This window comes from Rhipicephalus microplus, chromosome X (genome assembly GCF_043290135.1).
Source record: "Rhipicephalus microplus isolate Deutch F79 chromosome X, USDA_Rmic, whole genome shotgun sequence".
Classification (NCBI taxonomy): Eukaryota; Metazoa; Arthropoda; class Arachnida; order Ixodida; family Ixodidae; genus Rhipicephalus; species Rhipicephalus microplus.
Genome location: NC_134710.1, coordinates 211268088 through 211292493, shown reverse-complemented (window position 1 = coordinate 211292493; position 24406 = coordinate 211268088). Strand labels below are relative to the sequence as shown.

At 43.7% G+C, this 24406-nt stretch overlaps 1 protein-coding gene across 3 annotated transcripts in view; it reads left to right on the top strand.

Moving 5' to 3' along the window:
* The window catches only part of LOC119187719 (golgin subfamily A member 2), a 157413-nt gene that overhangs the window by 14955 nt on the left and 118052 nt on the right, over positions 1 to 24406 (top strand). For all 3 annotated transcript variants that reach the window (XM_075878546.1, XM_075878545.1, XM_075878547.1), the window contains 5 exons: positions 1066 to 1261; positions 18138 to 18244; positions 21300 to 21358; positions 21465 to 21525; positions 22015 to 22185. In XM_075878546.1, coding sequence (XP_075734661.1) covers positions 1066 to 1261; positions 18138 to 18244; positions 21300 to 21358; positions 21465 to 21525; positions 22015 to 22185 — 594 coding nt within the window. The remainder of the gene's footprint in view (positions 1 to 1065; positions 1262 to 18137; positions 18245 to 21299; positions 21359 to 21464; positions 21526 to 22014; positions 22186 to 24406) is intronic.

The following is a 24406-nucleotide window of genomic DNA, read 5'->3' as shown; positions in this document are numbered from 1 at the left end:
ACCAGCTTTAAAACATGAATTCATTTTGATTATCACATGTTCTGACACCTGATGGCAATGTTCTACTGCAACATTTCATGTTGTATAGTGAAGTGTGTATACGGGACACGTGTGTTTGTAAAGCATGTAAGTTACTTTCACTGCATTTCCTACCAGAGGAATTGATTTTCACTGCATATCCAAGCAGACACGTGGCTGGGTGGCCCCGCCGCGGTGGTCTAGTGGGTAAGGTACTCGGCTGCTGAACCGCTGGTCGCGGGATTGTATCCCGGCTGCAGCGGCTGCATTTTCGATGGAGGCGGAAATGTTGTAGGCCCGTGTGCTCAGGTTTGGGTGCAGTTAAGAATCCCAGGTGGTCGAAATTTCCGGAGCCCTTCATTGCGGCATCTTTCGTAATCATATGGTGGTTTTGGGACGTTAAACCCCACATATTAATTATTAATTAACGTGGCTGGGTGGTAGAACACTCGCTTGCCATGCAAACATCCCGGGTTTGATCCCCACTTGGCCTCTGTAGGGGCGGAGCTCCTTATGGTCTAGGGCAGTCTATCCCTTCGGCGTAGCCAGCACAGCATATCCACAGACAGGCAAGTGGATGGACAGACAATAGGACGAACGCTTTGCCCTACTCATCATCATTAACTCTGTGGATACACTGTGATTTTTCGTTATTTATTTTATTTTTGCATTTTTCTCAATTTTTCAGTCATGCACAAGATGATGATTTTTAGCTCACAATCAATGACGCCGACGCGGGAATTTCTGTGAAACGAGTTCTTTAATGCTATCGCGATAAAACTGCCTGACGTTTTTGCTCTATCCTTCTTTGTGACCAGAAGAAGAGGGAGCGATTGTCACATTAAAGTTCAGCAAAGGCAGAACTTGGACTAAAAATTTGTAAGTTTTACAGTAACCCATTCAAATGGCCATGGTAGGAGAGCTGTGGAAAGAAGCTTCACAATAAAATTTTCTCTACTTTCTAGTTCAGTACAAGAGAATTGTATGTAGTGGAAAAAGTGTTAGCACTGACTAGCATTTCAAGGTTAACTTCCTTGGGCAATGCAGAAAGCAAAACTGGCACGGCAGCAGCGTGACTTCGACCGTGAACGGGAGGAAATCGATGAGCAGAGTCGGCGGGAGCAGGGTGCCCTGAAGGATCAGCTTCAGGTGCATATACAGACCATTGGCATACTGGTGGCTGAAAAGACCGAACTTCAGTCAGCGCTTTCTCAGAGCCAGCAGACAGCCAAGCAGAAAGCAGGTTAGTGTCTTAGAATATTTTACTGACAGTGTGAATTTCAGGGTGAAAAGCACTCAGTTTCCTCAGTGAAGATTTTGGACAGGCAAAGTAACAAGGAAAACTATGGCCCATTTTTTTCTGCCCTGAAAATTGTTTTTAAGACTGCCATGTAAATATGGCGCATAGATTACTTTGATGCACTCTGGAGTTATTTAGGAGAAGCATTAATGAAATCCTGTTGAAGTTTGCATACTCTTGTAAGGCTTGCTTTCAGCAAAAAGCACTGAACACGTACATACACATGTTGTAAATATTGTTTAAAGGAGCATCCAAAATAACAGGAGTGTCTAACCTCTTTTTATGAACACTAGTCGTAGCAGGTTGTTGAACTGGAGTTAACAAACACTTTCTCAAACTACGCTATTTAGGCAGTCCATATTTTGTTGCAGCTGGCTTTGCTTTGTACTATGGGATGCGGTTAGCTCTTTCGTTACCGCGCTAAAATGGTTGTTTTTCATATGTCTCAGGAAGATCGCTTTTTCCAGTTTGAAAAGTACTCCAGCACGCACTGCAGCATACAAAACATTGCACAATGAAATGCTCTTTTTAAACAATATATGTTGTAGAGCAGCAAAAATATTTTAAAATGAATAAAAATGTGAAAGGTGTGAAATTAGTTGCTGGCTGGTAAACAGTTCAATAAAAGCACTTTATGTGCAAAAATATAATATACATAACCATGGAACAGTATAAAAAATGATGAATGTTGTACAGAACATTTCTCTTCACATAGACAAAGAAAATCTGAACCTGTGTGCTGCTTCGTTGCTTGTGCTATGTGGTGAAACATTGCATGGTTTTTCGTGAGACACCATTGTACTCGTACACTTTTCTCAGTAAATGTTTGTTGTCTTGCTACGAGAGTCTCCACGTGTTTCTATATAGATGGATACCCCTAATGTGAATAATCTCTCTGTATATGAGACGTCCAATAAACCTTGCCATTTTATCTAGCGTCACCTCTTTCCATGAGCCATCTTACTCTACATAGGTAGGCGTTCCAATATGTGCATCCAAGCACATTTCTTTGCATTTTTGTGCATATCGTAATAAAAAAGGACAATATTGTGCTCAGTTCTAAAAGTTTTCGCACTGCTTCGTAGTCAGGGCAAAGATGTGCTCCGGGAGCCTTCTTATCATTAGGAGAACCTCTGCAGCCAGCGCCAGCTCACCACGCTCCTGTGAAGTGCAGACCATGCACGTAACCAGAGTAGCTATAAGATTGTCCGCAAAGGTCAAAAGCTGTATGCACTTGTCGCGGCGGAGGCAATTTGAGGATGTAAACAAAACAAACCCATGAACGGCTGCGGATGTCTCAGGCTGACGCAAAACATCGTGGCCATAAAACTTGAAGCTAAGTTGCTGTCATCCTTGTCATCACTCCATTCAGGTGGGATTGAAAGACGATTTCGAGCAGTGCATGTGTTTCGCAGCGCTGGTGTGTACCCATGCGCTCATGACCACGACACATAAAAGTGACTATTGACAGTTTATGTGACCCTGTGTCTGATATAACAATGCAAGAAAAAACAAAACTGCTGGAAACTGTCAGAGAAGGCCACCTTGACACTTTAAACATGCAGCAGACCTTTGTAATTGCTTCTTGCAGATCAAATTTCCCTACTCCTTGGAACAGCTCTTTGTTGAATAGCTGGCATGAATTTCTGGCAATTGTTGCTGCTCAAGACAATAAAATTGCGAAGCTGACACTTTATTTCGATCTTTGGCTTGCAAAGGTTCTTTTCATTACAGAGCTTAGATGTTCCTATAGCATAATCACGAGGGGCACGCACTTTTGTCAAGTTCGCCAGCCTAGTGAACTTTTCAACAACACACGCGCATTGATTCGCGCAAAGATCTGTCAAAAGTCACAGTGTTGCCAAAATGGGCAAATTCAAATTTATTCTGAAAGTTGAGTGGCTGGACTAATTACTAGAAAGGGCTGGGTGCACAAGAAACAAATTTAACAAGCCAAAATCGATGATCCAAAAGCGTCAATCACCAGTGATCGATTCGAATAGGCGTGGTAATAAAAGAGTCAAGGATGCTGCTCGAAAAAAAAAGTTCTTTTAATCGGTAGCCTAGGGCATTGTAATTTTTGCTGTTTACTTAAGCTTTTATGCTGATTTGAAACATGTAATCAGTTTTGTATTAAATTGCATAGTTTTAATTTTGTACTATGACTGTGTGTAAGATATAGCTATTTTTAGACAGACTTTATATGTCACTGAACTTTTATACTTATGAGCCTATAATGGCTCATGTTGCTCTACAATAACTGTAGAAAGCAAATAATCATCTCGAAAGGGTGTACAAAACATTTAAATGGGCAAAAAGAACTTGCAATTTTAGAGAAGTTTTAAAATGCTCAGCCCATACAAATCGCATACTTTCATAATACTTATAATACTTATAATAATATTGTGGGCATTCATTATGCGCTTCTCATATATGCATTATCATAATCATCATCATCCGTCTGGGTCCCTGTTCTCATCTTCACTGAGGGTCACCACAATCATCATCCGGTGTGTGCACGCTCGGTCTTTGACTGCCCGTTCGTTGCTGAGCCCTTGGGCTGAATAAACGCTGTCTCAACCCAGACATCATACGTGGTGGAGGTGGATTTTCGGTCCTCGGTCTTCCACTTCGCTCGGCTTCCTGGAGCTGCGTTCAGGCCGCCGATTGCCCCAACTGTCTGGCAGCATGTCACAGAACAAGCCTGCCTGCGCTGCTACCATCACTGCAGCCATTTCTCCCCTGCCGTCTTCAGCCGCACCTCCTGTGTACTTACACAGCCACCACCGTGATCCCCCTCTCTTCGCCGGACGTCACGGGGAAGACGTGGAAGACTGGCTCGATGAGTACAGCCGCGTGAATGTTGCTAATCGCTGGGACGATAGCGCCAAGCTTCGTTACGTATTTTTCTACTTGACCAATGTGGCGAAGACGTGGTACTTTAACCACATAATCGACATACCCGACTGGGCTACCTTCGAGCAGCAGCTATGTCACGTTTTTGGCACACCGGCCATTTGGTCCGCAGTCACGAAGAGAACCCTTGACACTCGCCAACAACATTCCGGTGAGTCGTACACGTCGTACATCGAGGACGTTCTTGCGCTCTGCCGGCGGGCCAATTAATCTATGCCAGAGTCCGACAAAGTACGCCACATTATGAAGGGTATAGGCCCTGTTGCCTTCAACGCCCTGGTTGCTCAGAACCCAGCTACCATAGCCGACGTCGTCACGACATGTCAGCGCCTCGATACTCTGGACTCTGTTCGTCTACAACCAGACATAGGCGAACAATCTAACAGACCTCTCCGGGACCTCATAAGAGACATAATACGTGAAGAGTTACAGAACATGGGTTTCCCACCTTCTCCACCGTGTTCTCCACAGTCTGCGGGAGCGACATTACGCGAAATTATCAGGGAGGAACTGACATCTCTGAGCTCTCCGGCTCACGTCCAGTCACCCTCGTCTCGGCCCATATGAACCTATGCGCAGGTCGCTGCTATGCCTCCCAGCGAGGTAAACAAGACGTTGCCGCTAGCATTGTACGCGTCGGTCGCTGCTGCTCCCCAGGTGAACTACTGTCCTATGCCTCCTGACTCTTCTTTGGCCCACCTGACCGCACTATCTTCAGGGGCCCCGAACGACTTCTACTCCCCACCCTGGCGCTCGTCCCGCCCTGTCTGCTACTACTGTGGCTATCGCGGCCACATATCTCGTTTCTGCCGAAAGCGCCAGCAAGATGAGCGTCGGAACGACATGCGTGAACGGGATTTGTACAGTGGGGCCTTTTATCAAGGTCGACGTTATTCGTCTCCCCGCACCGGTCTCCATCTCCTCCAGCATCGACTGCACCACGGAACAGCCGAAACACTAGACGCTGCTCACCTTCGCCCTTCCGCCGTTCCACTTCTCCACTTCAGCCCGCCTCATTCTCCTCTGATATTCATTCGGAAAACTAAATGATGCAGTTTGTGGAGGAAAAACTGCATTCGCAATTAGAACTGAATTTCCTCAATCAGGCCCGTGTAACATAGTCTCTGTGGAAGTAGGAGTGCGAGTCGATGCTTTGGCGGACATAGGTGCGGCATTGTCTGTTATACGTGCTGATTTCTGTGAACATTTAAAGAAAGTAACGACGCCTTACGATAGTCCCACGTTAGTCGCTGCCCTGGGGAACGCCTTTCGCCCTTCCGCGTTTTGTACTGTGCGCGATTCCATCGACGGCATCCGCCATCATATCCAGTTTGCTGTCCTGTCTCGCTGGTCTCACCGACTAATTTTAGGATGGGATTTTCTTTCTTTTGCCTCCGCGGCTATTTGCTGTGGCCAACGCGTCGTCCACCTCACCGACAAGGACTGCACGCTCAGCGACGACCCTCAGAGGCCACTTCGTTTGACAGCTGCGGAAGATACCGAATTACCACCAGGTCAAGAGCGAATTGTAACTATTACCTCCAAGGACATCGACCATGGCGACGTCTTGGTCTCACCATCATTTAGATGCGTCGGTAAAGGCATCATTCTCGCTTCCAGTGTAGTTTGGTTTCTCAATGGTTCCGCACTTATCACCGCTGTGAATACAACATCCGAAAAAATTATACTTCCCCAGAACACCACGGTGGCCTGCATTACGGATCTCGAGCCTGCGTGTGTCGTGCCACTTCATGCCGTCTCCTCCAGCGACAGCCCTAGGGGTGAGCCTGCATCTTCTTCCGCTTTTGCTGCAGCCATTAGCGACGACTTGACACCTTCACAGATGCAACAGCTACTTGCTTTGTTAAAGAAACACGCAACTTCCTTCGATGGTTACTCCTCGACGTTGGGCCACACCACTACTACAACGCATCGAATCCACACAGTCGGAACATCTGTTGTACGCCGCCGGCCCTATCGGGTGTCACCTGCTGAGAGAAAAATCATCGAAGAAAACGTAGCTGACATGCTCAAACGAGAGGTAATTCGCCCTTCATCTAGCCCTTGGTCGTCGCCTGTGGTTCTGGTTTGCCAGAAGGATGGCTCCGTGCGCTTTTGCGTCGATTATAGGGCGCTTAACAAGATCACTCACAAGGATCTGTACCCAATGCCTCGCATTGACGACACCCTTGATTCTCTACAAGGCGCGAAATACTTTTCCAGCCTGGACCTGCGTTCCGGATACTGGCAAATTCCCATGCACGAAGACGATAAAGAGAAAACAGCATTCGCAACCCACGACGGGCTATACGAATTGAACGTTATGCCTTTCGGGCTGTGCAACGCGCCCGCTTCATTTGAGCGCATGATCGACACCGTGCTACGCGGTTTCAAATGGAAGACGTGTCTCTGCTACTTGGACGACATCGTCATTTTTTCTTCATTGTTTCCTCAGCACCTGCAATGTTTGAATGACGCTCTGACGTGCTTTGCCGCCGCTGGTCTCCTACTGAACACAAAGAAATGCTGTTTCGCCACAAAAGCTATCAAGGTTTTGGGCCACGTGGGGACCAAAGACGGAATTCAACAGGATCCGGACAATATTGCTGCAGTGCTTCGCTTTCCGCGCCCCGAAAGGTCGAAAGAGTTGTGAAGTTTTCTTGGTCTCGCCTCCTATTTTCGCTGTTTCATATGAAACTTTGCTTCAACAGCGGCTCCACTGCACCAGCTTCTAGCTTCCGAGGTGCCCTTTCTGTTGTCGGAAGAATGTCAAACGGCATTCGACCTGTTAAAGTGTGCCCTCACGTCCGAACCTGTACTCCGCCACTTTGATGAGGCCGCACCGACCATCCCACATACGGACGCTAGCGGCCGTGGTATAGGTGCCGTTCTGCTCCAACGCAACACCTCTTCAAAAGAGAGAGTAGAGTGCTTACCGCGACCGAGAAGAACTATACCATAACTGAGCAGGATTGCTTGGCTGTAGTCTGGGCAGTGCAAAAGTTCCGTCCCTATCTCTACGGCTGTCATTTCACGATCGTTACGGACCACCACGCCCTATGCTGGCTTTCCAGGTTGAAGAACTTGTCTGGACGCTTGGGTCGGTAGATTCTACATTTACAGGAGTATGACTTCGATGTCATTTACAAGTCAGGTAGAAAACACCAAGACGCCGACGCCCTTTCGCGCTGCCCGCTACCAAATACCCAGCTCAGCATCGGTCAAAGTTCGCCTATCACTTCTACTGTAGCGCCCGCGCTCGCCTCAATAGACCAGCTATTATCGGACGACAAGTGCACACTTCACTCCAGCCAGTTGTCTGATCCGTACTGTAGGCGTATTATGGACCAGCTCTCAGGAGCTTCCCATCCACCTAACGCGCGGCACCATCGTCAACTCTTGCGATTTAAGCTGGAGAATGAAGTCCTGTATCGTCACATCTACCACCCTGATGGTCAATGCTGGGTCCCCGTGTTACCACATTCTCTTCGACTTGACGTGCTTAAAGCCTTCCACGATGACTTGACTGCCGGACATCTTGGTATTCAAAAAACTCACGATCGCATTCGAAGTCGCTTCTACTGGCCCAGTATTTCTACTAGCATCACGCGCTACGTCGGTTCCTGTGTCCCGTGCCAGCATCGTAAAATCCAGACAACTGCACTGGCTGGGCCCCTACAGCCAATTCTGTGCCCCACAACACCATTTGAGGTTGTAGGTATCGACCTTTACGGCCCTCTTCCCGTCACATCCACTGGCAAACGATGGGTAGTGACTGCCGTAGACCACTTAACACGTTACGCACAGACAACGTCTGTATCAACTGTCTCTGCTTCGGAAGTTGCTGACTTCGTTTTGCACGCCATCATTCTGCGCCACGGTGCCCCTCGTGTATTGTTCAGTGATCGTGAAAGGGTGTTCCTGTCAGAAGTGCTCAATAAAGTATTGCGCGCCTCTGGAATAACTCAAGACAGCTACAAGCTACCACCCTCAGACCAATAGCCTCACCGAGAGGTTTCACTGTACTCTTGCTGATATGATAGCCGTCTACATCAGTCCAGATCACAAAAACTGGGATACTCTCCTACCATTCTTCACCTTTGCCTACAACACGGCCGTTCAGCGCACCACCGCTTATTCGCCGTTCTACCTCGTTTATAGACGTTCCCCTACATTCTTCCTCAACGTTTCCTTTTTCAACAGTGACGTCAACTCGTCTCCATCTTCCAGCAAGGAATACATTTAAAGACTAGCTTGGTGTCGCGATCGTGCTCGCATCAACACGGAAGCGTGACAGCAAGATCAAAAAGTCATTTATGACGCATCCCATCGCCTTGTACTCTTCCGACCTGTTGACGAGGTGCTCCTGTTCACACCTATTCGTACACCTGGTCTGTGTGACAAGTTCCAGCCACACTTCATTGGGCCTTACATAGTTATCGAACAGACTTCGCCCGTTAATTATCGTGTGACCCCACTTGTCGTCCCAACAGACCGCCGTCACCGCTCCACAGAGATCGTGCACGTGTCTCGCATGAAGCCTTTCAGGCGACGTTCTCTGCCACATTGATTTGCTACGGCCAGGTTGGCCGCTTCGATGTGGGGGGAATTAGTGTGGGCATTCATTATGTGCTTCTCATATATGCATTATCATAATCATCATCATCCGTCTGGGTCCCTGTCCTCATCTTCACTGGGGGTCACCACAATCATCATCGGGTGGGCACACTCGGTCTCAGACTGCCCGTTCGTTGCTGAGCCCTTGGGCTGAATAAACGCTGTCTCAACCCAGACGTCATAATATAAGTTCATAATACTTATATAGTAGACTCCCTTTAAGATGAACTCAAAGGGACCAGGATAATTTGTTCGTCTTATCAGGAGTTTGTCGTATCATAAGTGCTCCCAAAAGCCAAATGCTACTATGCCAAGTGTGCCCAAATATGTTGCTTGAAAACACCGAATGAAGTATACTTATAATGGGCAGGAAAGGAAAAGAAGAAGCATTTATTTGACTCAGCTTGATAAAAACTATGCTTTTAAGTAGAGTATTTAGGCTAATGTAATGAGTACTTGGTTTTGCAAGTTCAAAATAAATGTGCTCATGAATAAATTGTTACCACATTTTAACTAAAAAACTGTACCACGACCTTAGTTTGACAATAAGAAAAAGATAAAAAGGCAGAGACAAGCACAATTTGCCTTGAAAGAATATAAAATTTATTCTTCTGACTGTTCACCTTCTGAGAGGCTGTTTTACTGGTCTTGCTATCACCTTTGGATATGCCTCCATTGCATATTGCTATCTAGACAAAGCCAATATTCGCCAAGTTGCTTATGAAAGCCTGCAAGCTTTTGTTTGAGGTTCGTATATTTTCTTATTTTCAGCCCGCAGTAACTTTTTCTGAAGGATATGCAGCTGAACGTCTTCATTTACGTTACTCATGATCACAAGCCTCATGCATGCTATGAAGACACGACACAGCTATATTAGGATGCAAAATGACCTTCCTTTGTCGTGTACTTTCATAATGAAAGTGGTGCATCTGGATTTGCTGCATTTCACTGTGAACAGATACGATGCACACAGGCCCTAGGCAAAATAACACCAAATGACCACTTGTGCACAGGTGCCATGGTGTGATGGCGATGTGACTCCTCTGGTGGGAGTACTAGCGCCGCATATGTGGTTTCAGTTTCATGTGATTATAATGCACAATCTTCAATCCTGTTTTCACTTTCATTTGGCTTTTTTGTGCCCCCCCCTTTCCTTTGCATTCTCCCCTCGAGCAAAGCTCTTGTCCTTCCGTTCTACACTGTACTCCTGTTAGGGAACTGAAGAACATGAGGAGAAAATGCTTTTGTTGCTTTCTTTGCTGACAAAGTCGGCCCTTTCTTCACCTACAGGCTAGGGGTAAATGAGATACCAGCTTTATGCAGTGACTTTCCATTTCTACTTATCTCCGTTTCTCCCTCCATGTAGCAATTTGCTTTCGACTTCTTTGAGTCTCTGCGTCGGGAGTCTTTTTTATTTTATTTTGCTTTTTCTTGTTCATCTTAATGCCCCCACCAAGACTGTAATGTTCGTTTTGAAGAATTACGGTTGTTGTCAGTGGCTGTGAGACTTCGTCCTAACAGAAGAGACGTGGTAGGCGGTTCGTTTTAGGCAGGTGCTTCTTGCATTGAGTTTATGGGAAACCAAACAAACGTTCCTGAGTTGTTGTCATTAACAAGAATTGGTCTTAACAGAGTTCGTCTTAAAGGGAGTTCACTTTATATATGATATCACATTTTAAAGGAGATAGTTGTACTATCCGCATATCAAGGAGTATGCGGGGAAATTTTCATCCTGATCTGGCCACAAGAAGCGCCAGAAACATGATTTCCAAACTCAGAAAGTGCCCCGAAATTGCATATCAAGAAAAGCGCATTTTTATTGCAGAAGTGAAAGCTCATCTGGGTGTCAAATATATGCTTTTCAAAGTGATTTCTTTCATCATGAGAGCTTGGGAATCAAGGTGTATAACCATGGTTGCCAAGATCTCATGATGAAACTCCTCATGTGAAATGCAATGGCAAACAGCCAGGGGACTCTAGACAATGAGCTTTTTTCAGTTTTAATAGCCACTTTGTACTCTTTGAAGGTGATTTTAACCAACTTTGAGTTCAACTACTACATTGATTTCTTTTTTTATAAATGTAGAGAACTGCTTTTTTTTAACTTAAAGGGGCCCTGCAAATATTTTTGAAGTACTAATTGTCTAATAGCATTATTAAAAGAGCTCATTGGCTCACGAATCAACTACTGCAACAATTTTCAGAGTCTGCTAAATATGAGCGGAGTTACAACAGCGATTTGTCGCACGTTTTAAGCGCTTTCAGTCGCTTTTCGTACCAGTGGGCATGCTGAACGTAGTGAAAAGAGTTCATTGGCTCACAAATCAACTGCTGCAACAATTTTTAGAATCTGCTAAGTATGAGTGGAGTTACAACAGCGATTTGTCACACGCTTTAAGCGCTTTCAGTCGCTTTTCGTACCAGTAAGCATGGCATGCTGAACATAGGGAAGGGAGGGGAATGGCTATGGGCAAGAAAATGCGTTTTTTTTTTTACAACATGCGTCATGATAAGAGACCGAATTATAGGTAAATGCCTATTTTGATGCTTGCGTTCCTGCCATGTCAGTTTGATATATGAGCATGAATTAGAGCCTTGCCGTAGTAGTCTAGTGGCTAAAGTACTCAGCTGCTGACCCGCAGATCACGGGATCGAATCTCGGCTGCGGGAGCTGCATTTTCGATGGAGGCAGAAATGCTGTAGGCCCGTGTGCTCAGATTTCGGTGCACACTAAAGAACCCCAGGTGGTAGAAATTTCCAGAGCCCTCCACTATGGCGTCTCTCAGAATTATATGGTGGTTTTGAGATGTCGAACCCCAAATACCAATCAATCAATCAATCAAATCAGGACGAATTAGAGATGAAGAGTGGTTTTGATAATGTTTCTGTAGTGCCTAGCCTATTTTGGACATTTGTGCCTACAATTTTATAAATGCCTATAAATGCCTATTTTCCAAATGGCTGCTTATATGCACACTATTTAACCTCAAATTTTGCTTTGGGTACAGTTGGAAACCAGTATTCATATTACCGGGCAAAATTGGGCTTTCGGAACTCTATTCATTGCATGCTATACTTCATCTCGGAAGTTGCTTTCAGCACTGTCACGGCTTATTGCCAATAGTCCTTATTGCCAATAGTAAGGCAGATTAGCTTCTATACATGTATTCATTCGCGTCGCGTCTGCTTGTAATCTCCCCGACGTCTGCTCGCTCACGTAGGGAACAGGAGGTGTTTCTGTGCAGCCAGAGGACAATGCACAATGAATGCGAAACCATGGAGGATCATAGGAGAAAGTATACACAATGCCCACGGGCTGTAGCTGACATGCCGTGTAATCTAAGATAACTTCAAGAGGATGATCAAACCGTGAACTTGCATAGGAAAAGATAGTACGCACGAACGTATGCCCCGTGCCATTGTCACTGAATGAGCTCTTGATCGTGGTATGAATGTACAGCGGACCAAAGTGCTTTCCCAAACGATAGTAACTGCTAAATGTTCACTACCTCATTCCTTGCCACAGTGCGAAGGGTGGTGATGTCAGCTGATCAACCACGCATTGGCACCTTGCGTAATCCTGTGAGTGCCACAGCAAATTGAATTGACGTATGAACTGAATGACACTCCGAGATAATTTGTGCCGATCCTGCCTGATGGATTTGTCGCAGTAGTGGGCAACCAGCGAGTAGTGTGCTGTAGCGGCTGCATAGGACCGAATGTTTAACATAGCGATGGTTTGCAAACATATTAGGCTGTCGTCATTACTTGCACTGTAAGCACCATGGAACACAAGCATGTAACTTGAAACGAAGTAGCCCTTGTGTCAAAATCATGATCAGACTCTAACAGTGCACAATTCACTACACTCGGATGTCGCAGGTTCCATCAGCGCTATTGCAACATGGATATCGAAACGAATACACACATACGCTTTTTACAACATCAAAATTGTGAAAATTCGTCAAACAGCATCGTTTAGACAGTACCGATTAAGTGCAAAAGTTAACAGAAAGACGTGGACTGTAGTCGTAACTTCACGTTTCATTGCTCTAACCATTTCGTTTCGCTGGTCGAGCTCGAGTGGGTTGGTGGCATGCAGCGCTCTGTAATATCCACTGTAATTAGGCTACATGCTATGCACAAGGAAAACTATGCTTTTGTTTTGAGCTCGCTGAAAGATATTATACAATAAATACAATCAAAGTGACTTACGAGCTTGAAAAAACATTAATGCACGAGGCGGCGTGAAGTGCAGCTGGCTGCTTGTGAGTTAGCAGCTGATCGTTCATTGTCGCTGTCACTCTTGATGCGTTCTACGTCCAGTGAAAAATTCTCGATGTCAAGATGGTTTCTTTGAATACCACTGCTGAAAGTAAGCTGAGCAACGCTCTCTGCCAAAAGACTTCAATAACACCAACAGCACGTCACTCACCACGCACAACACCAACACGACATCACTCACCACGTTTATATGGTCGCGGAAAACAATTCGGTCTAACACCTGGCATAAAGCGAATCACTTGCAGTGTGCTGCCATATATCAACGAACGTAAAAATCAGGTGGCACAGCGTTGGCCAAGGTTTGCAAGAGCAAATCGCGAGCCTGCGTTATTCTCCGCGTACAATAAACGTTATGGGATTCATGCACTACAAAAGCACTGATGAATGCTATACGCACATAAAGCAAGGTAAGTTTCAACTGCAAAGATCAGACGATAACATTTACCTACCCAACGTGTCTGCAGAAAATCCAGCGAAGCTGATATGTGTATTCTGCACGCTATAATCGAACGCTCGAGTAGCCACACGCAAGTTGCCATTTTCACGAAAACTTCGCCTCTCGCGAGAACAAATTAAATTTGTCGGATCAGGGACGATCCGCTATATTCACTGATGCACGAAACATACAAAGTGGTTTGTGTTCGTTTCTTGCATAGCGTTAACACTGAGGCAAGCACAGCCGAACAAGGGAGCATCTGCCTACTGATCATTCTCGAGAGGCCGCTCTTGAATTTCGCTAGGTAGTGCAACAGTCTATGATTATTGCAAATAGAGTGTAGGTAAAAAAAATAAGATGTCCACGTGTTTTTTTCCTCTTTTGTTTGTGATTTACTTCTTAAAGGATATTTCACAGGTCACATAAAAGATTTGGTTAGATGCTGGAAGGTGTTGTGAGCCCAATGAAATGCTTTGTAGCATAAGAACTTTTTAATTGGTTGCTAACGAGCCAAGCCGTGATATCATGATGTGAGGAAGCAAGCTTGAAACTTATGCTGCTCACTCCGTGTAGACTTTGCAAGCCCAATTTATTTCCTGCCCTCTTCGTTATTGGAGTAACTCGGAGCCTCAAGATCACACTATGCAGAAGCATGAACAAATCATGCTCACAGAAGGTTACATTCGTATGACATACCCCAGCCAGGTCATGCATGCAAGCGTTGAGTGGTTTCGGCATTCTGTGTATCATATTGTTTGTTTTTGTGGGATGGATCTCTCTAGACACGCACATTTAGAGAGGCAGGCATGAATCCTTTATCCTTAGCATGATATACAACGTCGCACTTCTGGAACTGATCTGAGGGACGATGCACCACAAACGCACCAAGCGTTGGTAGGGGTGGCACCGGCACGATGTGAGCACAGTGAGAACACTAACGCTAATGAAATGAAGGCAACCTAGTCTCACATCTCGCTCGACACAAAGTAAATAAATAAATAAATAAATTATGTGCACAGATTTCATTTGCATATTTTAATATTTCTGTATGCCTTCACACCTGCATTCAAGCAACAGATTGCACAAATTACAAGTCGGTTCGAATAATTGCTTAAATTTCACGTTCTACTTTGACGTACCCGGGGCCAGGGTTGTATGCAGAAACTTTTTTTTTGGGGGGAGGGGGGGCACGGCTTTGTAGTGGCACACTCTGGCCCTTGTGCAGTACCATTCCTTGTAGGTCACCCCCACCATGTGGAGGTGCCTGTGAGATGAAGGGCAAGCGGCATTCAGTGTGACATTTTATCTCTTTCTGGTGCGTGTAGCATTGCAAATATTGGCAGAGGAGATCATGAACAACCAGTGTATGCATTTCTCTTAACAGCTCGAGATGCTCAAACCAAGTGAGAGGCCCTTTAAAGTGTTCACAGACAGAGAAGAAATTGATCTTGTGCAATTATACCAGGTTAATACGAGGTTAAAAGACCCTTTTGGCTTATGAGCAGTCTGGCTATTTGCTGCTTTTGTGATGTTTTTCTCAGCCATGCCGAAAATAAAGAGACCCAGGAGTGTGTTTATTTGACGGTGGTCACTTAAAGGGGCCCTGCAACACTTTTTGAGCATGGTCAGAAAACGCTGCCGATCGGTAGTAGAGGCTCCCGAGAACACGCAATCCAACAGTTATAGCACAGCATGCGACCTGGAACTCACAATAAATTATCAAGGTCAGCTAAAAATTGCGTTCTCTTCTCTCGACAAATATTGGAAGACGCTCGAAAATCACTTATAGAATGCCCATCTATCAACCATTGGCTGATTAGAACATGGTGTGCTCGATCGTTACAGAGATCGCCACAAAAAGCCGTCACTTGTCCTGCGTGCGCGCGCGATCGCACTGAACAAGTGGGGTATTCTAAGAAAAAGAAAAAAAAAGAAAAAGTGCTCAAGGTCGCGAGGCGCACGTGATGTTTTTTGCTTGCCCCTCCCATCGCTCCCTGCTTAGCTTCCAGCGCTTTCATTGGGATGAGAGAAGAGAGAATGTGATTGCAGCGTATCACAAATATTTGAAACTCCGCTCGTACTGGGCAGATTCTTAAAATTTTGCGGCTTTGGATTTGTGAGGCAATAAGTTCTTCTAATGAATTAATTCCATGGTTACTCAAAAAAGTGTTTCAGGGCCCCTTTAACTCACCATGCGAAATAATAAAAAAATAGACCATGTTCTGCAAACCTTGTGGGAAAAAATTGCGTGGTATGCTTAAATTATTGATGTCTTTGTGCTATCTTAAACTAAAACATTTTTTTGCTTTGCTTTTCTATTATAGACACAAGTCTAGCATGTATTTCTTCAAAAATTTGAATTTTTGTAAAATTTTATTGTTTCATATTTACGAGTTTTGGGGCCTAAAACTTTGTTTTGCCTGCCTGTTTTTGCACCTAAAACCTGATTTTTTAGTGCCTTTGAAAAATGACCATTTGCCTGCCGTGGCCCCTGTTGTAGATAAAGTGGTCAAAGAAACTGATAAGCACTGAACACTACACACAGAAGTGAGGCAATCCGCTGGAATGAGTTAGATGAATTGCAGTTTTTCACAAAATGATACAGGCACGGCATGCTTTCATTTGAATTTCGCGACTTCCTTGTCCCGGGTAGTTCCAGTTTGACAACAAAATGGTCGCTTTTCATGCACACCAGATATGAGCAGTTTTCTATTTCAACATTGGAATTCTATCATGAATATTTCAAACTGTGTGCAAATTTTGTGATTTCTAAAGAATATGTATGCCATAAATCAGCACCCACTAAAGCTTTGTAAAAGCCCCACCGCGGTGGTCTAGTGGCTAAAGCTGCTGACCCGCATGTCGCGGGTTCGAATCCCGGCTGCGGCGGCGGCATTTTCGATGGAGGCGGAAATATTGTAGGCCTATGTGTGCTCAGATTTGGGTGCACGTTAAAGTACCCCAGGTGGTCGAAATTTCCGAAGCCCTCTACTATGGCGTCTCTCATAATCATAAGGTGGTTTTGGGACGTTGAACCCCACATATTTATATCTATAGAAAGCTTTGTAAAATAAGCACCTGCCCTCAAGTCACTAATTAAGAAGTTAATTAACTAGTGTTTGTTGGTTGCAACAGTATCGTTGAAATTGCGGCAAAGTATTTCCTCCGCAACCTAAAGTTCGTTAGGAGTGTAGCAGCTTGGGCTAGTTGGTATGGCATGACGATAGTTATAGCGCGATAACAAAACGACGACACAGAGACAAGAAGGACACGAAAGACTCGTGTCTTTCGTGTCCTTCTCGTCTCTGTGTCGTCGTTTTGTTATCGCGCTATAACTATCGTCATGCTAAAGTTTGTGGCAGGAAATGACAGTAGCCTTGATGTCATTGAACTTTGGTAAATAAATGTGTAGTGTTTAAAAATTTACCCTGTATCACCCTGTATATTTAGTTATATTACTGTACTTTCAGCTGCTTCTGTCCTCTCCTTCTCTTTGCTGTTCTATTCTCCTTAGCTTTGTTGGTGCAGCAGGCTAACTAAAGGAACTTTTGTATAGTTTGTATGACTGGCAGCTTAAATTTAGAATAGGCACATGCAATAGGCATCAAAACAACTTTTTCATATATTTGGGAGTAATGAACTTTTTTTTTAATATTTATGACATATATCTGCTTTGATGTCTAAGGCTGAGTGTCCTCACGCACAGTTTCTCAGGTATTCACTTTTCATAATGAATGAATATACTTTTTTTTTTTACTTAAAACTCACCTCAAGTGTGGTTTCAAGGTAGAACAGACTGCACTGCAGTGAAAGGACATCCTCAGGTGTCATTTGTGCTAAATGAATGAAGCCACACCTCAACAAAATTTGCATACAATTTAGACCCTGACCTCTGAAACTTTTATTTAGAATTTTACTACAGGTTGCACATGCTGGTTAGGGTAAATTTTAAAACATAGTATATTTTACACCTTATAACCTAAAGACCTTATTATAATGGGCCAGAGAAGGAATAAAATGGTTGTCAAAAATAACTTCATCTAGTCAAGTTATCAAAATAGCATCATTATCTTCTGTATTCATTCATTATAAAGGTGTATTTGTTGCACTGTAATTGTGGCAAAATAATAATGCTCATTATCTTGTGGTTTAACTCTAGTTGCTTGATGATTGAATATTCTACATTTTGAAGCACCATACAAGCAGGAAATTTTGTCGCAACACTTGTAGCACAATTTGAAATGCTCAAGCTCAAGGTACTTTTTAGTACTACACCAACGAAAGAATTTTTTCTTCACACACACAGTGTCAGTGACGTAAACAAAGGAATTTCTATCTTATGGTTATTTTCATACATGGAATACATGATAGCTTTTTTCTTTTTCTTTTTTTTGTCATTCTGGTACTTAAGTTCTTCTGCTCATGTCAAACTGCTGTTGGACATGGTTGGGTGGGTGTAAATCTTACTAGTACTACACGCTCAGCAGAATGGAAGGTGTATGCATTATGCATAGCTTTGTTGAAATCCTCAAAACCTTGTGCTTTTCATTCTTGTCAATTGTGCAGTGGAAACGGAGGAGCTACAAGGTAGGCTGAAGGCTCTACGGGAAAGAAACAGTGACCTGGAGCGCAAGCTTAGCACAGCCAGCAGCCAGAGTCAGGTTCAAGAAAAAGTAAGCTGCATCTTAACCACAATAGCTTTCTGTAGGCTTTTCAGTAGGGTTGTGCAAGTATTCGAAAGTTTTGAATATTCACCGAATATTGCATTTGTAATATTCGATAAAGTTTGCTGTCTGTCTGTCTTGATAACCACATATTCAAAAGTTTCAAATATTCGAACTAACTGAATATTCTTTGAATATTTGATCTTTATGAATTTTCTGTCACGTATGTCACTGGGAAGAACTTCCGATTTTGCCCATTTGCAATAAGCGCATCAACAGTAGATCATGCAGTAATTACTACGACTTTATGCGAGTGCGATGATGCCTGAAGAAAATTCACAGGAACGTGATGATGGCTACTGACGAATACGGTGGCACGTCATTGCGACAAACCTACCGACGAGAAACGTTTCAAACAATCTAAATCATGTACTGCCTGCTCGGTGGCAGTTTGAGTGGCTTAGCTTTTTAGCGCTGTTACTGTTCGTGTAAGTGTACTAACCATGCCGTCTGCTGCCACGCCCTTGTGCGCGGGACCGCCTCAGTAAAAGACAGTTAAAGTCTACCCTTAGCATGATAGCGGGGGTTAAGGGAACAGCGTTACCGTTCCACAAACATTCGTTGCGGACAGCACTTTATAGTTTATCGGGATAGTGTTTACGTGGTTTGCGTGTCTCAGCTGAGATGGTGGTGTCTCCTAGCGGAAGGTGAATATGTTAAAAAGAGAGTGAAAAGGAAAAGAAAACGAGAATGTTTGCCTGTGTCACAGCGCGAAGCAATGTTACAAGTTTTTTTAATAATAATAAAAGTAAATAAATATGAACCACGTACCAAATGCTAAAATATTTATGTTGCCGATTTGTTTACATCAATTTTCTAGTTAGGCCTAGAAACACTTGAAATGAGCTGTCTCAAAAACTAGAATGAGGCTAGAATGAGGAGATGTGAAAAGCGAGCAGTGTTTCCCTTGCCCGAAGGCGCTGCTTTGCGTGATCTCTTCACTAGACCAAAACATGGCGATACAGTCGGATGTGCTGCCAGCTAACATGGGGGAGACGGTAGTGTAGGCCACTGCAAAGGGAGCTTGTCAGCATTTCTCGTGGTTTTACAAGTATTTTGTGTTAGTGCTCAATGAGAGGAATGGTGTCTACGATAAAAAGAAAACTCTGAGAGCATGTTTCGTGTCAGGCACAGCGAATTGGGGTACGGAACATGCATGGCAAAGGGGTCACTTTTCGCTGCACTGGCATGTTATAGATAGATTTGCAGTTTGGAAGCTTGCCATCCTCAAGGCTGCTAGAGCTACAATTTTTTTTTATTGTAGGGCCAAAAAGGAAAAAAATTATATCGAAGTGCTCCGGCTCGTATCACCAGTGTAATGGGGATGAAGCTATACAGGAAAATTTGGCCATCTAAAAAAAAAAAAGCAAAACAATATTGCTCAAGCTAAAAGTAGTGAGCCCGAACAAGTACTGCAAAAGCTTTTACGCGTATTTATGACAAACACCAGCAGCTAAATTACTAAATGCTTTGTATAGCTCTTTAAGAACTGAACGAATGTTTCAAAATGTACATTCATCTCTAGTTCTGTTTTCTTTTTCAGTTTTACTTCATTATATTTTTATCGAGCTTGTAAAGCAATGCAGCAATGCTTACATTGTGCATTGTATGCACAAATAACAAAAATTCACACATCGTGCCCATATAAAGCATTGCAAAACAGCTGCGAAGTTAGATAACTAGAAAAGTGAATATTTAAGGGCTTTTGAACCAACCCGAGTCACTCTACAACTTCACACGCAGATAATGTAAAGCAGATTGACACATGTTTGCCACACATTGCACCTGCATTTAAAGATAGTAGGCGGCTTGTTGCAGAAATTGGCTGTGTCGAACATGTAAGCAATTGGCAAAATATGTAGTCAAGTTTGTGTACATCACGATCGAGTAATTATTTTATTTTGATGGGAATTTAGCCCAGGCATAAGTGAAAAGAACATCCACCAGTGTACTTTATCATAATTTAGTGCTAATTAAATTTGGTTGAAGCCATGAAACTTATTGCTAACTCAATTGCCCCTGTGATAGTGCGACCTCAAGCGTAATACCAGTTTAGAATTTATTAAGAGGTAAGGAACAAATGGACAAGACTACTCACACTATAAAATAACAATTAATAGTACCAGACAATACAATTTATCAAAGGTTATTGTATGCTAGTGCTAAAATGCTAGAAAACCTTCGAAATCATATAATGTCCTGCTTGAAGTAGCATTTTTTTTACTCCGGAATTGTGTAGATAAATATTATGAACATGAAGATCATTTTGCCTTCACCAAACATGTAAGCAGCGGTTCATTCGGAATAACACTTCATTGAAGAATGGTTTCATTATGGAAGGTTGAGTTATGCCTGATTTTTTTGGGAAATAGCGCTAGCGTGGGACATAGAAAACAGCGCTAACATGCAGGCACATGCAATTACCCACAGTAAAGCTTGTTGCGTGAACGTGGCTTTTGAATGAAGCGTATGAATAAACTTTACTTGTTAAACGGCTGCTAGGGAAAACATTGCAAAAACTGTCTTGCTTTGGCGTGCAGCCAGGGAAAACGAGTACGATGCTATTGCACGTCTTACTTGCTTAGAAAGAAAAACACAAACACGTGTTTTGGGAGCAATAGCCGGAGCACATGCTGGAAACGTCACCAGGTTGAAAAAATAAGGGGCAAAATTTACGGCTTATCTTCCTTCAGCATTCAGAGTTCCTCTCTGTGTGCAGGAAAGGATGCAGCGATACGTCGGCATTGCGATTGTCAGCCAATGCATGTCTCACGTCAATATGCCTTACGTATATGTATATGTAAACACACGTGGACTGTTGGTACTGTGCCGCACTCGAGCCTCTAACATGGCGGTATGCACACGATGGCCAACAGATATAAGCAATTTTGCATTAGGTCTATAGTTTCTGCAGTGCATTATGTGACTCCATTTTAAGGCAGTGCTTCTATTTTAATTGTTTGACCATTTTATTTTTGAATAGTAGTGCATTCTGCATTTGCAGAGCACCAAGGACTCCCAGAGAGAAGTGGATCGTCTCAAGTCAGAAAACCACAAGCTTAGGTGTGTAACAGAAAAAGCTCCCAAAATTACTATTTGGTCATTTAGAGCAGCATCTGACTTTATTTTTACTCTTTCCACCTGTTTTTCTTTATGCTTTTCTAAGCAGCAAGACCATAGAAGAACTAAGGCAGGAGCTGGCTGAACTGTCTGAGAAACTCGACAGAAAGGTGCGTACTGTTCTTTGCCCAGCATTTGCAGTGTTTAATATTCAAGTGTGGTAATGGTGTAGTTAATCCTTTTAGCTGTCACTACTTCTCTCACTATTAAACATATATGTGCAATTTTTTTTAGTGCTCTAACTTGACTGCTGAAAAACAATGGTGTTTTCTTATTCTTTGAGTGTAATTTTTATTTTATTTTATTGAAGGGGCCCTGCGACAGTTTTGTAATAGCCTTTCATTAGCACTGGAATGCATGTAGTAATGATTGTTGAAATGAATACTACAAGAATGATGCAAATTGTTACAAGAAGTGAAGTTATGAGTCTTCGAAATGGTGATATTGTACTTTACTAATGTGTGAAAAATGGTGTTGCTCTTTAGTGTCCCTATTAAATGCTGAGCTTAAGTTTTAGTGCACAATAGCTACAATCTTGCTTGAAAAGAAAAAAAGTTTTATCGCTAGTGTCTATGGCCTTCTTTCTTTTGTGCCTGCAGTCAAAAGAGGCTGAAGAAGCGCAACAAGAGCTGACCAGGGTCCGTCAGGATTTGTCAATGGCTCAGCTGTATGCCCAGCAACTCGGGGGTGGCCAAGCGTCTGAGGAAGCACTAACTCGCATGGAGCAGCTGCACCAGGAAAAACTACATTTTGAGCGACGTGCTGCTGAGGTATGTTTTAGCATATTATGTGTTCTTTTCATTTGTAATAAGGGCAATAGTTCTGCCATTTGTTTAAGGCACTCAGAAAGTAAGCAGTTGAATGTAATGACGCAACTTATGAAGGGGGTTCGATAAGTACTTAGCCTTCAAAAGAAAAACAAAAATATTGGAATGAGTGTTACTTTCTCAACATAGTCCCCTTTAAGCTCTATACACTTGACCCGGTGATCCTCCAACTTCTTGATCTTGCCAGAAAAATATGTTTTATCCTGAGTTGCTAAGTAGGCTTCTGTGGTGGCGATAACTTCTTCGTACGACGGAAATTTTTGTCCAGCGAGTGATTTTTTCTATTTTGAAAACAAGAAAAAATTACTGGAGACCAAATGTGGAGAATACACTGGATGGAGAACCGCTTTGTAGCCCAGTTCGACCAACTGACTGCGGTGACAGTAGAGGTGTGGGCTGGGGCGTTGTCATGATGGAAGAGCATCGTTTTCCTCACCAAGTGTGGCAGTTTTTTTTTTTTGCAATTTGGCGTCGAACTGGCCCAGTGATTTGGTATAGTAGTATCCTGTCAACGTTTTGCCCTTCTCAAGGTAGTCGACGAGGATCAAACCTTGATAATTCCAGAAAACAGTGGCCATCACCTTTCTGGCTGATGTGACACTCTTCGCCTTCTTCAGAGCATGTTCTCTGGGTTCAGTCCACTGTTTCGACTGTTCTTTGTTCTCTGGTGTGTACTAGTGGATTCATGTTTCATTGACGATCACAAAAGGATGCAGGAACTCCTTCAGATTATGCCTAAACAGCTTCAAACACTGCTCTGAATTGGTCTCAGGGATGCACTTTTGTCCGGAGTGAGCAAAGGCAGCACTCATCACGCAGACAGCTTTCTCACACCCAAAATTTCATGCAGGTTATGACCCACGCAGTCTTTTGAGATGCCTACTGTCTTACCTTCAGTCAGTCGTGGACTTGCCAGAATGAGGTCGTTGACTTTTGCCACGTTATTGGCTGCGATAGCTGCTTGCGGGGCCCCTGGGCGAGGCTCATCGAAAACCAACCTGCGACCATGTTTAAACTCGTTGAACCAATTTTTGACGGTTGCCAACGAAGGAGAAGACTCATCATGGACGGCATCCAGTCGCTATTTGATTTCATTGCATAATTTTCCTTCCAAAAACAAGAAACGAATCACCAACCAATATTGCTTTTTTTATATTCTTTAATGGACACACGAAAATCATCTACTTCCTCAAGCGGCCAAAACAAAACTACAAGCATGGTTCGTCTAAACCGTTGCATGTACCCTCTAAGAGAGCGTACCAAACGTCAGTAAATGTCTCATGCTATAGCGTCACACTCTCACAGTGAGGCTAAGTACTTATCAAACCACCCTCGTAAAAAAGTTTTTGAAGGCTGATCTTCTAGTATGAAAGGAAAAAAAAAATTGACAGATGTTTCATTCTTGTAACACAAAATATGAGGGTGCACGGGGCCCTTATAGCTGGTGTCCTGCTCTGCTGATGTTGCCGCTTCTGAAGAGACATGCCGCTTTTCAACCTGTAGGACACTTCTAGGCAGACCTGTCAACCTTTCTATGCAACAGCATGCTTGTTAGGAGGAACCAACTGCACACGTACACAGTTTACTCTCTTATGCTGCTGTTTCACTTGCATGCCACTCTTCCATCTGTTTGATGCAGCTGTGGAAACCACGTGCTTGCCTTGCTGCACACGGGCATGCTGCTGGAGGGAAAACTGACTGCACATGTACGCGGTTTGCTCTCCTTCGCAGCTGTTTTGCTGCAGTGGGCTTTCTTGGCACCTCTTGCGAAGTCTTGCAAAGGCACGTGCTTGAGTCTCGTGGAAGCAAAATGACAAAACCGACAAAATGACAAGTCTCGTGAAAGCAAAAAACTATACCACAAAGCTGCAAAGGAAATCATGAGTATGTTAAAATACAAATAAGATTTGGGATAAATTGCCAGAAAAACTGCATTAGTACATTGTGGCTCTAATCGTAGACATCGCCAAGGTGGGCCCAGGCCCAGCCCAAGCTTGTGTTATTAAACCTGGCGTGGGCCTGGTCTGAGCCTAGTCCAGGCATTCACTGCTAAGATTAGACAAAGCCCACTTGTGTGCAGGTCAGACCCAGGCGTGGTGGAAAACATTTTTGTCATGATTTTTATTATTGCAGGTCTGTACTTTGTGCCTGATGATCAAGTGAA